The 19,488-nt window shown below is 34.1% G+C and overlaps 1 protein-coding gene across 1 annotated transcript in view; it reads left to right on the forward strand.

Annotated features, from left to right (window-relative positions):
* The window catches only part of TEX15 (testis expressed 15, meiosis and synapsis associated), an 80,246-nt gene that overhangs the window by 51,016 nt on the left and 9,742 nt on the right, over window positions 1-19,488 (forward strand). Inside the window, exons 5-8 of the mRNA XM_070252724.1 lie at window positions 3,017-3,254; window positions 5,096-5,242; window positions 6,098-6,260; window positions 12,100-19,460. Of these exons, the coding sequence (XP_070108825.1) occupies window positions 3,017-3,254; window positions 5,096-5,242; window positions 6,098-6,260; window positions 12,100-19,460 (7,909 nt within the window). The remainder of the gene's footprint in view (window positions 1-3,016; window positions 3,255-5,095; window positions 5,243-6,097; window positions 6,261-12,099; window positions 19,461-19,488) is intronic.

Raw genomic sequence — 19,488 nt, forward strand, 5'->3', positions numbered from 1 at the left:
TACACCATCATTGTGACATCACTACCCTTGAGTCAAAAATTTCTTATTTAAACTTTGTTGAATCCCAATTTCTCTTGCTGTCGATCCTTCATTTCACGTATTGCACTTTCTGCCAGCTGAACAGTGATCACTTATCACCAGCAATCTGATGGACTTGAAAACAATTAAGTTCTCCTTCAAGCTCTCCAAAGGCAATTACTTCATTTTCTTTAACTATTTCCTAAAAAACATACCTGAGTACTTTCATTCTCTCCCCTAGGCACGCCCAGTAGCTGAATAGCCAATAGCAGTAGCTAAATAACCAATAGCAGTAGCTAAATAGCATGCTTTTTGTTTCCAGTTAAACTTGGAGATATGATCCTTCCAGTGTTTCATGTATTCAACATAAAATTATTCATTACCTAGTATGTACGCATTATCTTGGAACCTGTTCTGTATAATGTAATTAACTATGACATAGGCATTCTATTTGAGACACTTATACTTTGTACTCTGTTGTAGTTGATTTCAGTAGATAGACATGGTAGCACAGAGTTAATTATAAGTTTGTGGTCTTCCAAAAGATGTCCAAGATTCTAATCCTGTTTTCTACCATTCGTTCATTGTGCTATGTTAACTTATAATAACTTCTCCATCAATATGAGTTTCCTTATCTAAGTCTTTTACATTTATTTAACTATCCCTTAGCATAGAATCTGATGTGTATTAATGTCTCTAAATAATAGAGCACTTTGTACGTACTCGGTCTTTATATTCTTATCTGATTACATGTTACTGTAAACATGTAAACTATTTGGATTTATTTTACCTGTTGTCTCTGAAGTGGAAATCTTGAGACTCAGAGCTTCTGTCATTTAATGAATTGACATAGATGCTAGTGTCTGAATAACTTTGAAAAGTCAATATTTTACCAAACTTTTTAGACCTAGACATAGTCATAAAGGCTAATATTTTTATTGGTCATTTTTATTATCTAAATCATATTTAATCCTAAATTTTTTTCACAAGGAATTCTGAAAACATACTTCGAAAACTACGAAGTATTTATCGGTATTTTTACCAATATAAACTCCAGGGAATATTCTCTACTTTAATTTATATAGGTTTTTGGAGCCCTGGGTCAGATCTTTCTGAAGTTATGTTTTTTCGTTCTACTCAATTCCTTAAGAGAATATAATTAACCAGTTGGATGACTCAGTAACACAAGTAATTATTTGGCCCAAAATATCAGTAGTGCCACTGTTGAGAAACCCTGCTGTCTAGGGCTTACATTATACATTATACATCTTTAATTTACCACAGTGTTCTATTCATGCGTAGTGCAAGAACCTTACAACAACATACTTTGATTTCCTCCCTTCCTCCCATCCTTTGTGCTGCTGCTGTTAGTGCTTTCATGTGGGAATTCCTTCCAGGCATTGCTCAGAAAGTTGATGTTTTTTTGGACCCTGAGAAACACCAATTGAGAAATTGGAAAAGAAGAAAAAACACTTATAATTCTTCTGTGAGAATTAAACCTTAACAATTAGCATAGGGATGTTAGTGGTTCACAGAATCTACTGATGTCAAGTTGAAAGCAAGAGCAGGAAATGATGACGTGTAGAGTTGGAAGTTAAGGTTGACATTTCCGGGAACTGAGAGAGAAGTGGTTATGATCAGTATCGCTTGTAACTCTTGCCTTGTGTTTTGTGGCCCTGTCTGCTGTTAATGGTGTGTCATTCTTGCAAATAAAATAAATGTTAATATGCCAGTGTGCATAGCATACTTATACAAATTCTATGAGTAGTGTTCCAAGAAATAAAAAATACTGATTTTTTTTACTGGTTTTCAAGAACAATTTTCCTTTTGTAGTGTACACATTAATTTCTGGGTTCTGTTGGTTCTCCATTGCTGATAATCATTTGGAATCACACTTCTATGCTAGTGATTGAACCTCTGTACCACCTGGTGTGGCAGTTGCTGCTGCTGCTACACCTGAGCGAGCCATATAGAACTCCCTATGTATGTAATCTCCCAATTTGGGGGGTAGGAAAAGTTTTTGTTTCATATGCTTAAGTGGTTCTTGTTGTGGAATGTCGTTGAAATTTTAAGAGTATCTATACCTTACATTATCTTTTCTGAGGATGATTCATAATTTTCTTACTACTAAGATAGGAGTCTGTAATCAAATCCTAGCTTGTTTCTCACAGCTGTTAATTAGATCCATGAAGAATGGAAAATGTCCCTAATAACTGACCATACATGTGTGTATGTGTCTCTCTATATATATGTATTTAAGAAATGTACATTCTTCCTTCCCTAACACAAATGAGTAAGAACTTGTACTCTGGAACCTAACAGATAAGAGCTGGGGCATATATAATTCCAACTCTGTCGCTTTACTACTTTGGCAAGTTTTAACTCTCTGAACCTCAGATTCTTCATTTTAAGAATATGTAAAACAACAGCCATAAGAAGAAGAATAGCAACTCAATTCTTGGGGAGTTGAGAACAAAATGACAAAATGCAATTAAGTCTTAACAGTGCTAGGCATAATAGCTGCATTCAGAAAACGTTAGCCTTTATCATCGCTAGCCTATAAAGAACATAGTCCGTAACCCTGGACAAGTGGTTATCTAACTACTTCTTCTGTTCTTTCCTTTCCTTGAGTGATTTTCAGCATAACATGTTACCGTAGGATAGTGACACCTCTGAATGTTGTCAGTTCAGTCTTGTATCACTTAACAGGAATACATTCTGAGAAATACATCATTAGGCGATGTCGTCATTGTGTGCACATCATAGAGTGAACTTAGACAAACTTAGATGGTATAGCCTACTATACACCTAGGCTATATGGCACTAATCTTATGGGACCGCTGTCATATATGCACTCTGTCATTGACCAAAGTGTCGTCATGCATTGCATGACTGTAACTGTCTTGCATTCTAACTGTAGTAAGCTGAAATAGTTATCTTCTCCGTGAAAATGCTGTTGATATTCTCATATAACTAAATGCTGTTTGTTTTGCTTTAGGTCAGAGATGCGTGAGAGTGGAAGACATGGCAGAGAGCTTGAAGAACATTTCTGCTTTTTAGCACTTCCTCAGAGTGATGTGGCTGAGATACATCAGAATGGGATAAGTACCAGAGCATCTACATTGAAGATATTAGGAAATCCTCTTCTTGGAATTTATATGTTTAGACATGTTGATGTTGCCTTGAATTATGCTCACAGTAGAAGCATTACTGTAGAAAGTATTATAATTTTTAAGGTAGGTAGCATAAAACAAATATTAAATATTATATTCACTTTGCTTTAAATTGACCTGAATATATTTTCCTTTCAATAAGAATTGTTAGTGTTTTTAAGTGGCAGTATATAAAATAAATGATAATTATCTACCATTATCATCATCATCATTTGAAATTTCCCCCTCTTTCTGACTCTAGTTGGGTGTGCAGCATAAAACAAAACTCCAAGTAAACAAAGGCAGCCTTTATCATCTTTGTCTTCCCAATATATATTTTTTCTGTCCTAATTGACTCTCCTCTTTTTCTTCAGACCATGATTAATGCCAGAGTGTTTTAAGTGTCGTTCTCCAAATCATTGGTTATAATAATTCTAGCTGTAGCTCAAGTTACTAAACTCTTACTGTTTATTTTAATTAATCGTATTATACAATGTTAATTTCTTAGTTTTGATGATTTTGCCTTGTATGTAAGATGTTAATTAGGAGAAGTTGGGTACAGTTATGTGGGACCTCTGAACTACTTCTGCAACTTTTCTGAAACCTAAAATTACTTTTTATTTTGGAGTAAATTTAAATTTACAGAAAAGTCAAGAAGATAGTACAGAAAGTTCCCATATACAATTCATCAGCGTCCCCTAACGTTAACATTTCACATAACTCTGGCACATTTGTCAAAACTGAGAAACTAACATTGTGTATGTCAATTCTATCTTAATAAAAAAATTTTAAAAATAATGAAATGAAAGGAAAGTAACATTGGTACAGTACTATTAACTAAACTATGGACTTTATTCAGCTTTTTACCAGTTTTTCCACTAAGGTTTGTTCTCTTCCAATATCCAAATGCAGCATATCACATTACATTTAGTATTGTTTTTAATTTTGAATGAGTATATTAACATATTTTAAAATAACATTATTAGAATTGCTAACTAAAATGTGTACTTGTTTTCATGTTAATTACACTTTCTTCTGTCTTGTCTTTTATCACTTAATTATGTTCATTTTTTTTAAATTTTATACTCGTTTTTGTACAGAATATACATCACTTCTGTTATATACAGAAGTTTTGGAATATTTTACGGTGAAGTCTCTGTTTTTGGTTCATGGTTTCTTGGCACATATTTAGAAAAGAATTCTCCCTTTGAGATCAGATAAATATTTGCTTGTGTTTCTTTCTACAATGTTTGCATTACTTAAATATTTAACTTGTTTGGTATTTGTTTTGGTTTATAGATTAAGAAAAAAATTTAAGTTTTTGCAGTTGTTCCACACTATTTATTGAATAATCTGTTGCTTCACTTATTTCAAATGGTACTTTTGATATTATATTTCTATAGACGCTTGGGCTTATCTGGGCTTTTTATTTGGTTCAGCTTTTTTTCCCCCTCTCTGCTTTTTATTGTGGTAGTACCATCCTTGTAAAAAAGTATTTAATATCTGAAAGTGTAAGTCACCTGTCTTGTTCCATCATTCTCTATCCTTAACCCCCAATTGTTTTTCAAAAATCTTTTTTCAAAACTTTCTGGAGTATGCTTGTTTTGTTTAGCCTTCCAGGTAAATTTTTAGACTAAAACTCGTTTGTACAAATAGATTTTTATTGAATTACTATAATCTTAGAGTTTAATTTGGGGGTTTAGACTGTAATTAAATTAATTTAGGGGTAAGGCTGGTCTTAGAGTTTAATTTAATTAGACATAATTACGGTAAGCCATCCCAGTCATTTATCTGGCACATGGATTATGTCTTCATTTGTATTTGTTTCCTTAAAAAATGTTAGCCTTACTTTTCTGTTTGAGTGTGAGGGTTTAAAGTGTTTGGTATATTTTTATATATCTCCTTTCTGCTTTTTTATTTTTTAGGTTCTCTTTGGAAAAGTGAAGAAAATTCAGCCTTCAGTGGATAAAAACAAAGTTTCTTTGGATCCTTCTCCTAACTTTGATTGCCACATGTCAAGAAATATACCTTCTCTGAAAGATACCATTGAGCTACAAGCCTACAGTTCAGCTGTATGTTAACTTTTGGGTTCATCTGACTACTTGAAGGTCACATGCTTCACGTAATACGATACAAGACTTAAAACAACTTCCCAAAATATTAAATGAAAATCTCTTAATGCATTCAATATAATATGTCCTTAAATAAATAAATTGTGAAAGCTCTCTTAATATTTGTGGGAATGGATAAAAAAGTTTCCAGATTTACATTTAACTTTGTGCAAAGTACAGTAGTTGCTTTTCTTTAGGTATTCCATAAATAAATTCCTAACTTGCAAAACATGCCAGTTTTTTTTTAAACAAGGCTATTGTGAAATAATGTTATTAATCTTTTCTACTTTGCAAAAGGAGAAAAGACTTATGTGTTAGTCATTATGTGTGAAACAGTGATTTTCTGTCATATGTTGCTGACACACTTAGTAGACTTTTAATCTTCTATAGAAGATTATATATAACATAATATATATGATTAAATGAGGATAAATCTAGAAGTATATATATGCTCCCACATGTAAAGTGAGCTATTATTTTTGTAATTAACTTTTCCTACCAAATAAAATATAGTATAGTGGTTCACAGCATATACAAAACATTGAACTTTTAATGGAAAAATACCTTTCTATTTAAAGACAGGTTGTGTGTGCTTCTGCTGGTATTGGTAGCCTACTAAAGAAAAAATAAGTGGTGGGGAAAAAAGTTCACACATCTTCAGAAATCTAGGGTTGAAGAAGGCAAGAAGAAGAGGATATATAGAAGCAGATGAATAAATAACACCATGCAGTTATATAGTTTTTTTTAATATGAGTGTATTCAAGTCTGCTAAATTAATCAGCATAAAAATATTCATTCTTCTTTTTTATGTTTCAGGTCTACTTCTATGAATACAATGTTCTTTCAAAACCAGTAGATAAACCTAGGCAGTGTCTACCATATGCAATAGTAACGGTGAAATTTATTGGTCAAAAAGTAGATAATGGACACTTTATGACATCTTTGAGATTTCTCTCAACAGGAATTTCTAAGAAGGCTGGTAAGATATATATATTATTCTACTTCAGTAGCATTTGTACTGGTTTTATAACTTCTGAATAGTGTTTGATAATATATTATGAATCTCTAAGCAAAATAGTTGTGCTTTACCTATTTTGATTTTATGTATCTGGAATTATACTGCAGATAATTTTTGTGACTTCTTTTGCTCAGTATTATCTTTGTGCGATTCTGCCATGTTGAGATGATAACTGTAGTTTCTTCATTGTAATTCCTATGTATACATATAAACACATGCGTGTGACTGCTTTTTGTGGCTATACACTGTTTCTCTGGGGATTTGGATACTTTCCAGTTTTCTTCATATTGCAAACCTTGCTGTTTTCAACATTCATGTAAGTTTCTTAGTGCATATGTGCAAGAGTTTTTCTATAGGTATATATCTGCATCAAGACTGTGCAACTTAGGGGCTGGCCCTGTGGCATAGTGGTTTAGTTCGGCACACTCCACTTCACTACCCTCAGTTTGCAAGTTCGGATCCCAGGTACAGACCTACACCACTTGTCAGCCATGCTGTGGTAGTGACCCACATATAAAGTGAAGGAAGATTAGCACAGATGTTAGCTCAGGGCTAATCTTCATCAGCAAAAAGAAAAAAGAAAAGAATGTGCAGCTTAATCCAAAGACAATGTCAAATAGTTTTCAAAAGTGATTGTATCAGGTTACATAACTACTCTACATCTTTGCCAACACACATACTTTTTGAAAAATGTTTTTTTCTGGCATCCTAGTGAGTGTGATATGTTATCATGATCACCTCAAAAAGAAACTCTGTACCCTTTTAAAAGCTATCGTATCCTTTTCCCTGCATGTCCTCCACCCCTAAGCAATCACTAATCTGCCTTCTGTCTATATATTTGTCTATTCTAAGCATTTCGTGTACGTGAAGTCATAAATATGCAGCCTTTCATGACTGGTGACTTTCACTTAACAGTGTTTTCAAGGTTCTGGCATGTTGTAGCATGTATCAATACTTCATTCCTTTTTATGGGATAATATTCTGTTGTTAGACAATACTACGTATATTTATCCATTCATCAGTTGATGTACATTTGGGTTGTTTCCACCTTTTGGCAATTATGAATAATTCTTCTGTGAACAATCTTGTATAAGTTTTGTTGTAGACATGTGATTTCCTTTCTCTAGGGTATATAGCTAGGAGTGGAAGTGCTGGGTCACCTGGTAACTCTGTGTTAACCATTTGAGGAACTACCAGACTTTTCCAAAGTGGCTGCACCATTTGCATTTATACCAGCAGAGTATGAGGATTAGGATTTCTCCACTTCCTTGTTAACGTGTGTTATTGTCTGAGTTATTGATTATAGCCATCCTAGTGGGTGTGAAGTTTCAAGGTATAAGTTTTACACTTTTTTTATTAAACTTATTTCTAAGTGTATTATTAATATGATCCTATTGTGAATAGAATTATTTTCTCAGTTTCATTTTTGTATTGTTAATTGCGAGTATATAGAAATACTGTTCATTTTTGTGTACTTGTCTTATATCCTCCAACCTTGCTCATCTCATTAATAGTTCTTAAAGTTTTTTTACTGGTTTCCTTGGGATGTGCTACATACAATATCAGGTCATCTGCAGATAGAGACAGTTTTACTTTTTATTTTCCAATCTGGATGGCTTTTATTTCTTTCTCTTACCTGATTCCCCCGGTTAGGACCTCCAGCAGAATGTTTATAGAAGTGGTGAGTGGACATCTCTTATCTTGTTCCTAAACTTAGGGGGAGAGCATCTAGTCTTTCACACCAGTTAGTATGAAGTTATCTGTGGGGTTTTTTGATGTCCTTTATCATGTTGAGAAAGTTCCCTTCTATTCCTAGTTTGTTGAGTGTTTGTATCATGTATTGTATTTTGTCAAATGCTTTTGCTCTGTGTTTTGAGATGATCATGTGATTTTTATTCTTCACTCTGTTACTGTGGTGTATCAACACTAATTAATTTTCAAATATTAAGCAAACCTTGCATTCCTGGGATAAATCCCATTTTGTCATGGTATAGTCATTTTATATGTTGTTGGAATCAGTTTGCTACTAATTTGTGGGGATTTTTGTGTCCATATTCATAAGAGATATTGATGTGTAGTTTTCTTGTGATATCTTTGTCTGATTTTGGTATCAGAGTAATACTGTTCTCATAGAATGAGTTGGGAAGTGGTTCTTCCTCTTCCATTTTTTGGGAAGAGTTTATGAAGAATTATCATTAATTGTCTTCAAGTATTTGGTAGACTTTACTAGTAAAGCCACCTGGGCCTGGGCTTCTCTTTGTGGGTAGTTTTTTAATTACTCATTCAATTTCTTCACTTGTTCAGACTTTCTGTTTTTTCTTGCATCAGTTTTGGTGGTTTGTGTCTTTGTAGGAATTTGTCCATTTCATCTAACTTACCTAATTGATTGGCATACTGTTGTTCATAGTATTTCTTTACAGTCCTTTTTATTTCTATATAAGGTTGGTAGTAATATCCACTTTTTTGTTTGTGATTCTACTAATTTGAGTCTTGTCTCTGTTTTTTCTGGGTGAGTCTAGCCAATGGTTTTTCAGCTTTGCTGATCTTTTCAAAAACCAACTTTTGGTTTCGTTGCTTTTTTTTCCCCTATTGTTTTTCTATTCTCTGTTTTTTTAATTTCCTCTCTAATCTTTATTTCCTAACTTCTGTTTGCTTTAGGTTTAGTTTACTCTTTTTCTGGTGTCTTAAGTTGGAAGGTTAGGGTATTGATTTGACATCTGTCTTCTTTGAAAACATATGTATTTACAGCTATAAATTTCCTTGTAAGTACTATTTTAGCTGCATCCCTTAAGTTTTGGTATGTTGTGTCTTCGTTTTCATTTATCTCAAAGTATTTTCTAATTTCCTTTTTGACTTCTTATTTCACCCGTTGGTTTTTTAAAAGTGTGTTGTTTAACTTTTATGTAAATATGAATTTCCCAAATTTCTTTTTGTTATTGATTTCTAATTTCATTGCATTGTGATTGGAGAATAAAATTTGTGTTGTCCTTCTTTTAAATTTATTGAGGTTTGTTTTATAGCCTGGCATGTGGTCTGTCCTGGACAGTGTTTCATGTGCACTTGAAAAGAATAGATATTTTGCTGTTGTTGGATAGAGTGTTCTGTAGATGTCTGTTAGGTCCAGTTGGTTTATAGTTTGCTTAAGTTTCAATTTTCTCAATGATCTTCTGTATAGTCATTCTAACCACATTACCACTCAGCTAGAAGGCTTCACATGGAGACAATACATGAGAACCTTTCCCCACTTCTACTCCAGCCCACCCATAATCTTAAAGCTTATTACTTTAATCAAGGATGATGCCTTTCAGCATGATAAACTTTGAGGAATACCTATATTATGCCCAAAGTCAAGGTCACATGTGTTGGCTATCAGCATACTCATCTCCTTCTAGAGTACTCTAGACCTGTGCTATCCAGGAGAGTAGCCATTATTCACATGTGGCTATTTAAATTAAATTAAATTAAAATTTTAATTCCTCAGTCATACCAGGCACATTTTAAGTGCTCAGTAACCACACGTGGCTTTTGGTATTGGATAGCACAGATAAAGAAGCTGTCCATCATCGCAGAATATATAGTGCTAATAACTATTGATTGTAATTTCACTTTTTTTACACTTTCTTATTTTATTGAAGATATTAGGTTCTCCATTTTTCGTTTGGTATTTAAGAATTCCAAATATGGGAATAAATTTAAAATGCCTTTATTAAGTTTAAACAAATAGCGTAACATAGTGATTAAGGTTCTGCTGCTTATAACTGTGATCCTGGGCAAATTACTCTTAACTTCACTTTCTCATTGATAGAAATGTTGGGAACATTAAATGAATTAATATGCATAAGGCACTTAGAAAAACCATATCTGGCGTTCACACTAAGTACTTTATAAGTTATTAATATTATGTATATGTTAAAATATGCATTTACCATACATTTATGAAATTGAGATCATTAAACTTAAGTGATTAGGTTGGCTTGTATTAATGTATCTTAGTCTTTGTAATAGCTGCATAACGTTCTGTTTCTAGGGCATTCTTTTAGCATATGCACGTAGTACTTTTACTGTTATAATTATTGATATGCCAGACTTATTTAACCAATCTCATATTGATAGATAGGTTTCTATCTTTCAGTTTTCTTAGATTATTGTGCTAAAAATCCTTGTCCATATATCTTGGGTATTTGGCCAAGTGTATTAGACTAATAAATGTGTAAAAGTAGATTTGCTGGGTATAGATGGTTATACATTACATCGCAATGAATACTATATGTTTACTTTCCAGGGAATTAGTACCAGTTTATACTCCTGTGAACAATATAAAGAATGCTTACATCTGCAGAATATTAATTATCCTTCAAAATTTTTGCCACTCTAAAAAGTTTTTTAATATGAATCTTATTGTTAGTGGGGTTAGAGATATTTCTGTGTTTGTTGACAATTTTTATTTAATCTGTGATTTTCTTGTTCATACATTTGCCCACTTTTGTGTTGTCTTTTTATTAATCTTTTGAAGATGTCTATATACTCTTTATGTATTCTAATATATATGTAATTATGCTCTAAGCTTGTCTCATTCAGAATATCTTTTTGTCAGTTTATCCTTCTTAGTTTTGTTTATCACACATTTGACCTATTAAAATATTTAATTTATATGTAATTAACATCACATTTTCATTTTTGGTTTTCTGATTTCCAGACATGCTTAAAAACTACTTTCCTACCTCAAGGTTATAAAACTATCTCTCCATGTTTTCTTCTAATACTTTCATGGTTTTATGTTTTTTCCACAATGAATTTTATTTTATTTTGGTATAAAGAGGTATAGGGATCCACCTTTCCTTTTTTCTGCTGTAGGTCCCATTTTTAAGAACTACCTCTCTATTTCTCATATTTCCACTGTAGCTTACTTTAATTAAAAGAGTACAATCACAAATGATTATAGAATTTAGAAAACTTCAGCAAAGCTATCTTTCAACATATAGTGAAAAAGAACCTCATGGTACATGTGTGTCATAAATCTCACAAGCAATTTTCCATCAACGTCTGTTTTAATATAAGTATTTTTATGGTATTACTCAGCTATGAATGCTTTGCAAAGATTTTACTTGCTAAATATGCATTGTTATGAGTTCCTTTGTTATTACATGAAGTTCTTTATGAAATTTTAGGAATAAATCTCTCTAAATTATAAAAGAAAATTCGCTTTTATTTTCCAGGTTTTATTTGCATGTATTATTTGCAGGAATACTTATTTCACTAGGGAGCAGGGTAGTGATTTGCTTTGGTTCCTGGGAAGGATTTTGTGGAACCTTTTTGATCTTTTCCCTCAGCTTCTCTGCCTCCTTTCCCTTTCCTTTCCATTTTTGTTCTCTCATGGTGGAGGGAAAAGAAGCAAGGTAACAGTAGATAGAGGGAGACAGTTTTGCCTATTAATATGTAAATTTTATTATTAAATATCTAAATATGAAATTAATATAAGAAATATGTAGTCTATGAATATTGTTTTATTTCTATTTAATTTTTCTGTTTCTTAGTATGTGTCAGAATTCAAACTTTTCTATGGCAAATAGTTTTAAGGTTCGTAGACTAGGACAGAGTTTCATGCTACATCATTTATACTTTATCAGTTTGTTATTCATCTTCGTCTCTTTTTGCTTTTTCTGCTGAGAACATATTTTTAATTATCATTAGGTTATTTGGTGAACTTTCAGTTAAAATTGCTCATAATATAGTTAACTTGTATTAATAGTCTATAGAAACACTTTTTTCTCCTATTTTTCCTTTCTTATTATTTCCACAGAAAGAACATGCTCTCTGAATAACTGTACAGTGGCCAAAAGAATTGGAAAAGGAAAAGATGCTACTGTCATATTTGAGCATTTCAGGAAACCTGTAGATCCATTTGTCCGGGAAAACTGTTCGTGCAATGCGCTAAATTCAGAGATAAATCCTCCCAACTCAACTATTTCTAATTCCTATGGAAATGTGCAAAGTGGAAACATTTCTGTGCTTGAAGCACACAATGGACAGATGGAGCACAGTTTAGCAGAATGTAGAGATACGTCTCAAGTGCATGCACAAGATTCAGGTCTTTCATTTATTCCCACTGATAGCAGAGAAAGTGTAAATGGTGACCTCTTGTTAAATTTGACACATCTTAAAAATATTTTAAGTAATCTTTCTGCTGCTTTTCCCCTTCATAACAATATTGACTCAAGCACAGTTATTACTTCAAAACTCATCAAAGACCCAAGACTGATGAGGAGAGAAGGTGGCATGGGAAAACATAGTAATATTACAGGTTTAAATGAGATTTTACCATTTGAGAAGAGTTTAGATGTTGTTAATTCAGGAGTAAACCTATCATCTATGCCAACTAATTCTGCCTCCTCATCTGAAGTCATGCCTGGTGATCATGCTCTTCTTACTAATTGTTTGGATGCCCCTGGCTTCAAAATTTCTTTTGATGATTCACAGTCTCAGATTCATACCATGGACTTTAACAGCTGTAATTATACATCTTCTAATATAATTACCATGGCAGGACAGCGTGAGGGCCAAGACAATTTTTCCTTCCCAGTGTGTTTGTCAAGTGTAATTTCAGAAGTTGAGAACTACAACCACAGTGAGGAAATAGCCCAGAGATCCCAACAGAGAAGTAACATCCCACTTTTAATTGAACAAAACAGTGAGCCGCATAACTCTTACGAAGCAGTGAATACCTCTACAGAAGGGTACAATGGTCACATCTCTCAGGAATCACAGTCTTCTAATTTAGAAACTAACTATCAGACTGGTCACCAGATGGCTACAGTTTTTCAACTCCAAAGGAAAGAAAGCATACATGACTACATTCAAAATATTGGAAAGGTGAGACACTTCACTGGCCCGGAAGACAATTTGAAACCTGGAGAAAAGCAAAATTTGTGGAAAGAAATTGATAATAATTTTGCTAATGAAACAAAAATCAGTCCAGTGGATAGTTACATTTCTTTTCACCAAGAATGCAAAAAGGTTGAGAGTCTTGATTCTTCTGGAAAAAATAGTGATCAAATATTAATTACTCAAGAGTTAGAAATACCAAAATTTTCCACATCTACCACGAAGGATAAGTATGAGCTAGATCATCTAGCACTGGAATTACAAAACAGTCTTACTCCCAAAGTAGAGGGCATTTCACAAAAGCATCGTCAGCACTCTTTGGAGTATGAAGATAACATTCATACAAGTTTTGCCATTTCTCAAAAACTAATGGAACTGAAATTGGAAAAACCAAATCAGAATTGTGTTAGCATTATGACTGATGCTTTCCAGGAAGCAAAAGACAATCCCCAGGCCAAAGTACTGCCAAATGATACAGTTGTTTCATCTCAAGACAATTCAAACTGCAACATATATAGAGAACATATACGTGTCAATGGGAGAAATCAAAATGATCTGTTGTCATTAGAGAACTTTCAAAGAGACTGCGAGGAAACTCCTCAAATTGATGATAATAGTCAAGATTATACTCAGTTCTCTAATGCGCAGTTGAACAATGATATACACCTGAATATTGATTTCAAAGAACAAAGAGATAATGATAAAGAAAACCAAAATGAGGCTAAAGAGGAAGACATTGCTTCATCTACAGAAGACAGCATAGAGAAAATATATGGAGGTGAGAAGCAGAGTTTTCATACAAACGAAAATTTCACTGATATAGCTGAAAGGAGGGAGAATAAAAATTACAATAGTGTAGAAATTGTGGATTCCGAAGGTTTTTCTACTACATTGAATTTGACTTGGGGAAAAAAATATGTATCAACAGAAACTACATTATTAGAAAGGGAAGATACTATCAGTGCCATAAAACCAAAAGATACTGAAAATACTGGAAGAGGTGTGGAGCATTCGGCTTCCACAACGTTTCCTGAAATTTCAGATTCTTCAGTGCACGTAGCCTCAAATGCTGCAGTACAGATAGCCAGTACTGTGGTGCCTGCATTAGGCACAAATCATGAATATCACCAAGGATACCAGTTTAAAGAAACTTGTTCTTCAGTGAGTACAGATTTTGGTTTGTTCATAAAACATGCAGTTTCTGATTGTGAAATGGATGTGGATAAAAATAAGTCACACGACCCATTTCACCAATCAATAAGTGACAACCCAATTCTTCAAAGTTTTGAATTGGAAAACGAGATTGAAGTTGGATCAGAACAGTGTGATGATGCTTTTCTATTTCAACAAGATACCCCCAGTCATGGCAGTGTACTGTGTGAAGAATTCAGGGTCTCATTTGAGGCTCTGAAGTCTCGTATCGATTGGGAAGGTCTGTCAAGAGGTAGTAATGGAGAGACGGAAGTTTTGAAAAGCACCACAAGTAGAGAGAACAGTGATCAGCATTACTCTGAGGAAAGTAATTGTTTTTATTCCACTACACAGAAAACCAAAACAGGTCTCTTCAACCCAGTTTTACTTCCAGATCTACAAGTTAGAATTACTAATATGTTTATGCCAGGAGATAGTCCCACTGTTGAATCCTTTGCATTGAAAGATAATTTTTGCAAATATATAACTGAAGCGACAAAACCAGAAATAAATGAGGAGGAAGCAAAAGTTCCAAGGTTTGAAATTTGTTCCCAGTGTTCTGGTGAAAATTTAGATTATCCGTGTGAAGATGAATGTGGTAACCTGAGGCATGAATCAGGACCAGTGAATAAATCTGAAATCTCACTTTCTTTTGATTTGAGTCATAATACACATGCGAATCACATGTCTGAAGAACAAAGCAGTGGACCTTTGCTTACTGAACCTGCTAATGTCACAACAGTAAACGAAAGCAGATGTTCCTTGACACAGTCAAAAACTGATTGTATTGATACTAGACGTAAAAAGGACACAGAATCGAGAATTAGCAAGAGAAAGTCACATACACTTTTTAGGGACCGGAACATACCAGATAAAGATTTAAGACGTCACAAAAGTAGTGGGAAGAAAAGAAGGCTAATCAGTCAGGGCTCATCGGAATGTTTTGCTTCCTTATCCCAAGGACGAATTAAAACCTTTTCACTGTCAGAAAAGCATATTAGGAGTGTCCTGGATATTCTAAATAGTGAAGCATCTTTATGCAAAAGCAAACGTCTTTCCAGAAGGCTTGACAGAGCTGTTCTTCACTTGCAAAAAGCTCATAGAAGAGTTCACACATCTTTGCAGCTTATAGCTAAAGTGGGAGAAAAAAGAAAAGGCCCCTTACCAAAATCATATGCAATAATATGCAATAATTTCTGGGAAAGTTGTGACCTTCATGGTTATAGTTCTGTGTCTGAAAGAAGATATTATTCTAAGCATTTTTTGTCAAAAAGAAAATATGACAAACCAGGAGAAAAAAGAGCTTTGGGATTTGAAGTTGATAAATCATTAACTCATGTATCAAAGCACAAGTCTTATAAAACAAGTGGAGAGAGAATTACCAAGTGCCTTTCTACGAAAAATGTGGCCAGCAGTGTCTCTAGAAGTCATACCACTATTCACATGAGAGAATTTTGTGATCGAGAGGATCCTGAATCACAGTTACCCCTGTGTTCCGCATCCCAAAGTACAAGTCAGTCAGCCTATAACAATAGCTGTGTGAGAAGTCCAGGATCATCAGGACTTCAGCCCTCTTCTGGAGAAACTGCGTGTCTGTTTTCCACAGACTGCCCAGATGAGAAACTAACTAAAAAAGAAAATCAAACTGACAAAAAGTTTTTATCTAACATTGGTAAATATGAACAGCTTGAGAACCATTCAGCACGTAGTATTAAGGATGCAACAAAAGAAAACTATTCTGAGGCTAATGAAGTAATAAACAAAAGTAATTCAGTATCTTTGAGTTGCATAAAAGAAAACAGTGTAAGTTTTAGCACAGACAAAAATTATGATGCAACTTGTATGGCTCACACTGACATAGTTATTTCAGTCTTAGAATCAAATGTGAAGCACTTCTTAGACGTTGATATCTGCAAACCAGATAACCTTGTTTTATCTGGTTATAAAAGAAACCTGGAAGTAAATTTTCCTCTAGAAAAATGGGTGGCTCCTAATGAGAGCTCTGAACCAGGCATTATTACAGGAAACTTCCATGTGGACCCATTAAGTCTAACTCTGATAAGTAAGAAGTGTAACAATATTCCTCAGTTGTTATCAGCCACTTCAGTGACAGATAGTGAGGGAGAATCTCACTCTTTGGATGAACAGAGGATTTTTGCTGTAGATTCTTTTGCAGCATCCAGCAGTGTACTGCATTATCAGCAAGAATGTGGTGGAAAGGAACTTCTAAAGACAGAACAGTGCTCTTCAAGTAATTGCTTCCATATAGACAGGAATGAAACAAATATTACTGAGAGTTCTGAGATGGGTCTCACATCAGTAAATGAAGAAAGTAAAAGTCATGGGGAAAATACAATGAAGAAACTATTTTCCAATGATAGTTCTCTGGTCTTAAAAGATAATATAAAGGATTCTTCTTCAGAAAAATGTATTGCAAAGAAAAGCACTCAAGACAGGAAAACATGGGAAGTTCAACAAGCAGAAAAAATAAAAGATTTAATTCACCAAAAAAGCATGACTGAAGGATCAGCTGTTAAGACTGAGCACAAAAATCAAAAGAATAAGATCTTGGAAGAATCCTCCTGCTCAAGTGAGAAAACAATTAAAAATAACTTGATTGATCCTCATCTAAGCACTAAAAATACTACTGAGGAAGTCTCTTTGAATAACACAATTTCTAATCAGCTTAAGAAAAGAGAGAAAGAGCAGGGAGTTAAAGTTAGTAATGACTCTCATTCTGCCTCTACACTGCATTCAGAAATAGCCTGTCATTCCAAACCAGGCATTATAGGAATGAATCATATGCCTGTTTTACATGCCCACTCTGAAACTTCCAAAATCGCTACTCCTCAGAAGAAGCCCACATCATACATGAATGAATTAAAAGAAAACCATTGCTCAGCTAATCGTTCAGCTCATGTAGCTAGGCTAACCCAAATTTTGAGGAGGGCGGATGAAGCGTCTTCTTTGCAGACTCTACAAGAGGAAACTAAGGTTTGTCAAAATATTCTCCCTTTATTTGTTGAAGCTTTTGAGAGAAAGCAGGAATGTTCAGTTGAACAAATCTTGATTTCAAGAGAACTGTTGGTAGAGCAAAACCTGTGGAATAATTGCCAGCAGAAACTCAAACCGTGTGCTGTTGACTCCTTGGTAGAACTCCAGATGATGATGGAAACTATTCAATTCATTGAAAACAAAAAAAGACTCTTAGGAGGTGAACCGACGTTTCGAAGCTTGCTTTGGTATGATGAGACATTGTACAGTGAGCTGTTCGGCAGGCCACGTGGATTTCAACAACAATCCAATTTCTATCCTTCTTTTCAAGGAAGGTTAAAGTATAATGCGTTCTGTGAGTTGCAGAGCTATCTTGATCAATTAATTGAATTGTTTGAGGAAACCAAAAAGGTGAACAATTCATACTACGCATTCTTAAAATACAAACGGCAGATTAATGAGTGCGAGGCGGTGATGAAGCATTGTTCTGATTGCTTTGACTTTTCTCTTTCGGTTCCGTTTACCTGTGGAGTTAACTTTGGAGATAGTTTAGGAGACTTAGAAACCTTAAGAAAAAGTACTTTAAAGCTGATCAGTATGTATGGAGACTCTTCTAAAGCTGATTCCTATCCAGGAAAACAAGACCATCTGTGGATTATCATAGAAATGATCTCCTCGAAAGTTAATTTTATCAAGAGCAATGAGGCAGTAAGTATTAAAATCTCTCTTTATGGTCTGGAACATATCTTTTTTGATGCTGCAAAAAGTCTTTTTTGGAAAGAGAGGAGACAATCTTTCAGCAAAAAATACTCAGGAAAGAAGAACAAAGAAATGCTACTCAGAATGAATCAAAGTGCGTTTTCTAAGTTGCAGAAGATATATGATACATTGTCTAAAGATTTATGCAGTGAACAAAATTCCAGTATTGGGCTTGAGGAGAAGACTATAGTTGCTTCCAGAAAGTCAGATGATCTAATAAACAAAGCAACGATTAGCATAGAAAATTGTAAGTTTAACAGTACTTTGCTTTCACACCCAGATATCTGTAGCATTAGTGAAATACTGGATCAAGCGGAGTTTGCAGACTTCGGAAAGCTACAGGAACTTACTTTGAGGTGTACCGATCACTTAGATGTTTTAAAAAAATACTTTCAGATGCTACAAGAGGATAACATAGATAATATTTTCATCACTGAAGAAAACGTTTTGGACATGGTGAAAAACCACAGCCATGAGGCTATAATTTTAAAACCTGCAGCCATTGAAACCTATATTGAAATCGTCATGCTCTCCGAAACCATTCACTTTCTTAAAAACTCAATGGCAAAGAAACTAGACAAACAGAGATTTCGAGGTGTGCTTTGGTTTGATCTGTCACTTCTTCCTGAGCTGGTTCACTGCCAGGAAAAAATGGCTTCTTTTTCATTTCTTAAAGATAACTCAACAGATTGCCTTTGGAAAGTGATAGAGACTTCTATTTCTGAACTTAAGAAAGATCTGGATATTATCTACAAATATAATGAAGCTGTTAATTGCTCATATGCTCTTCATTTGTTCTCAAGAGAACTTGAAGAACTTTCAGAAATAAAAAAACTTCTAAAGAAATCTAAGTATTCCATTTCCACATATATTGACTTTGTGCCTTATACGGCATCCGTAAATTATGGAAGCACTCTGACAGAGTTAGAATACAACTACAATCAGTTTTCTACACTGCTCAAAAATATACTGGCTGCCCCTCGGAGAGATTTAGGGAAAATGGCCCATACTATGAAAGTCATGAAAACTATTGAACATATGAAGATAATATGTGCTAAAAATGCTACGTTAACCGTTTCCTTTATTCTATGCCAAATGCTACATAACAGAAAGAAGACTATGCGACTGAACAGAAAAGAAAAAGTGAATATTCATGTAAAACCTAGAAAGAGTATCAGTAAATCCAGTACTCGTATGAAGGTGCCCTCAATTTCAGAGCGCATAATGAAAAACGTTTCGAATTCCTCTAAAAAGCGACCTATCACTGTAGACAGAAGGGAAGACTCTCAGGAACAAGAAAAAAGTACTACTGTTTCCAGTTGTAAAAAACAAAAGGTAACAAATGTTTTAAAATGAAACCTAT

The sequence above is a fragment of the Equus caballus genome, chromosome 27, assembly GCF_041296265.1.
Source record: "Equus caballus isolate H_3958 breed thoroughbred chromosome 27, TB-T2T, whole genome shotgun sequence".
Taxonomy (NCBI): domain Eukaryota; kingdom Metazoa; phylum Chordata; class Mammalia; order Perissodactyla; family Equidae; genus Equus; species Equus caballus.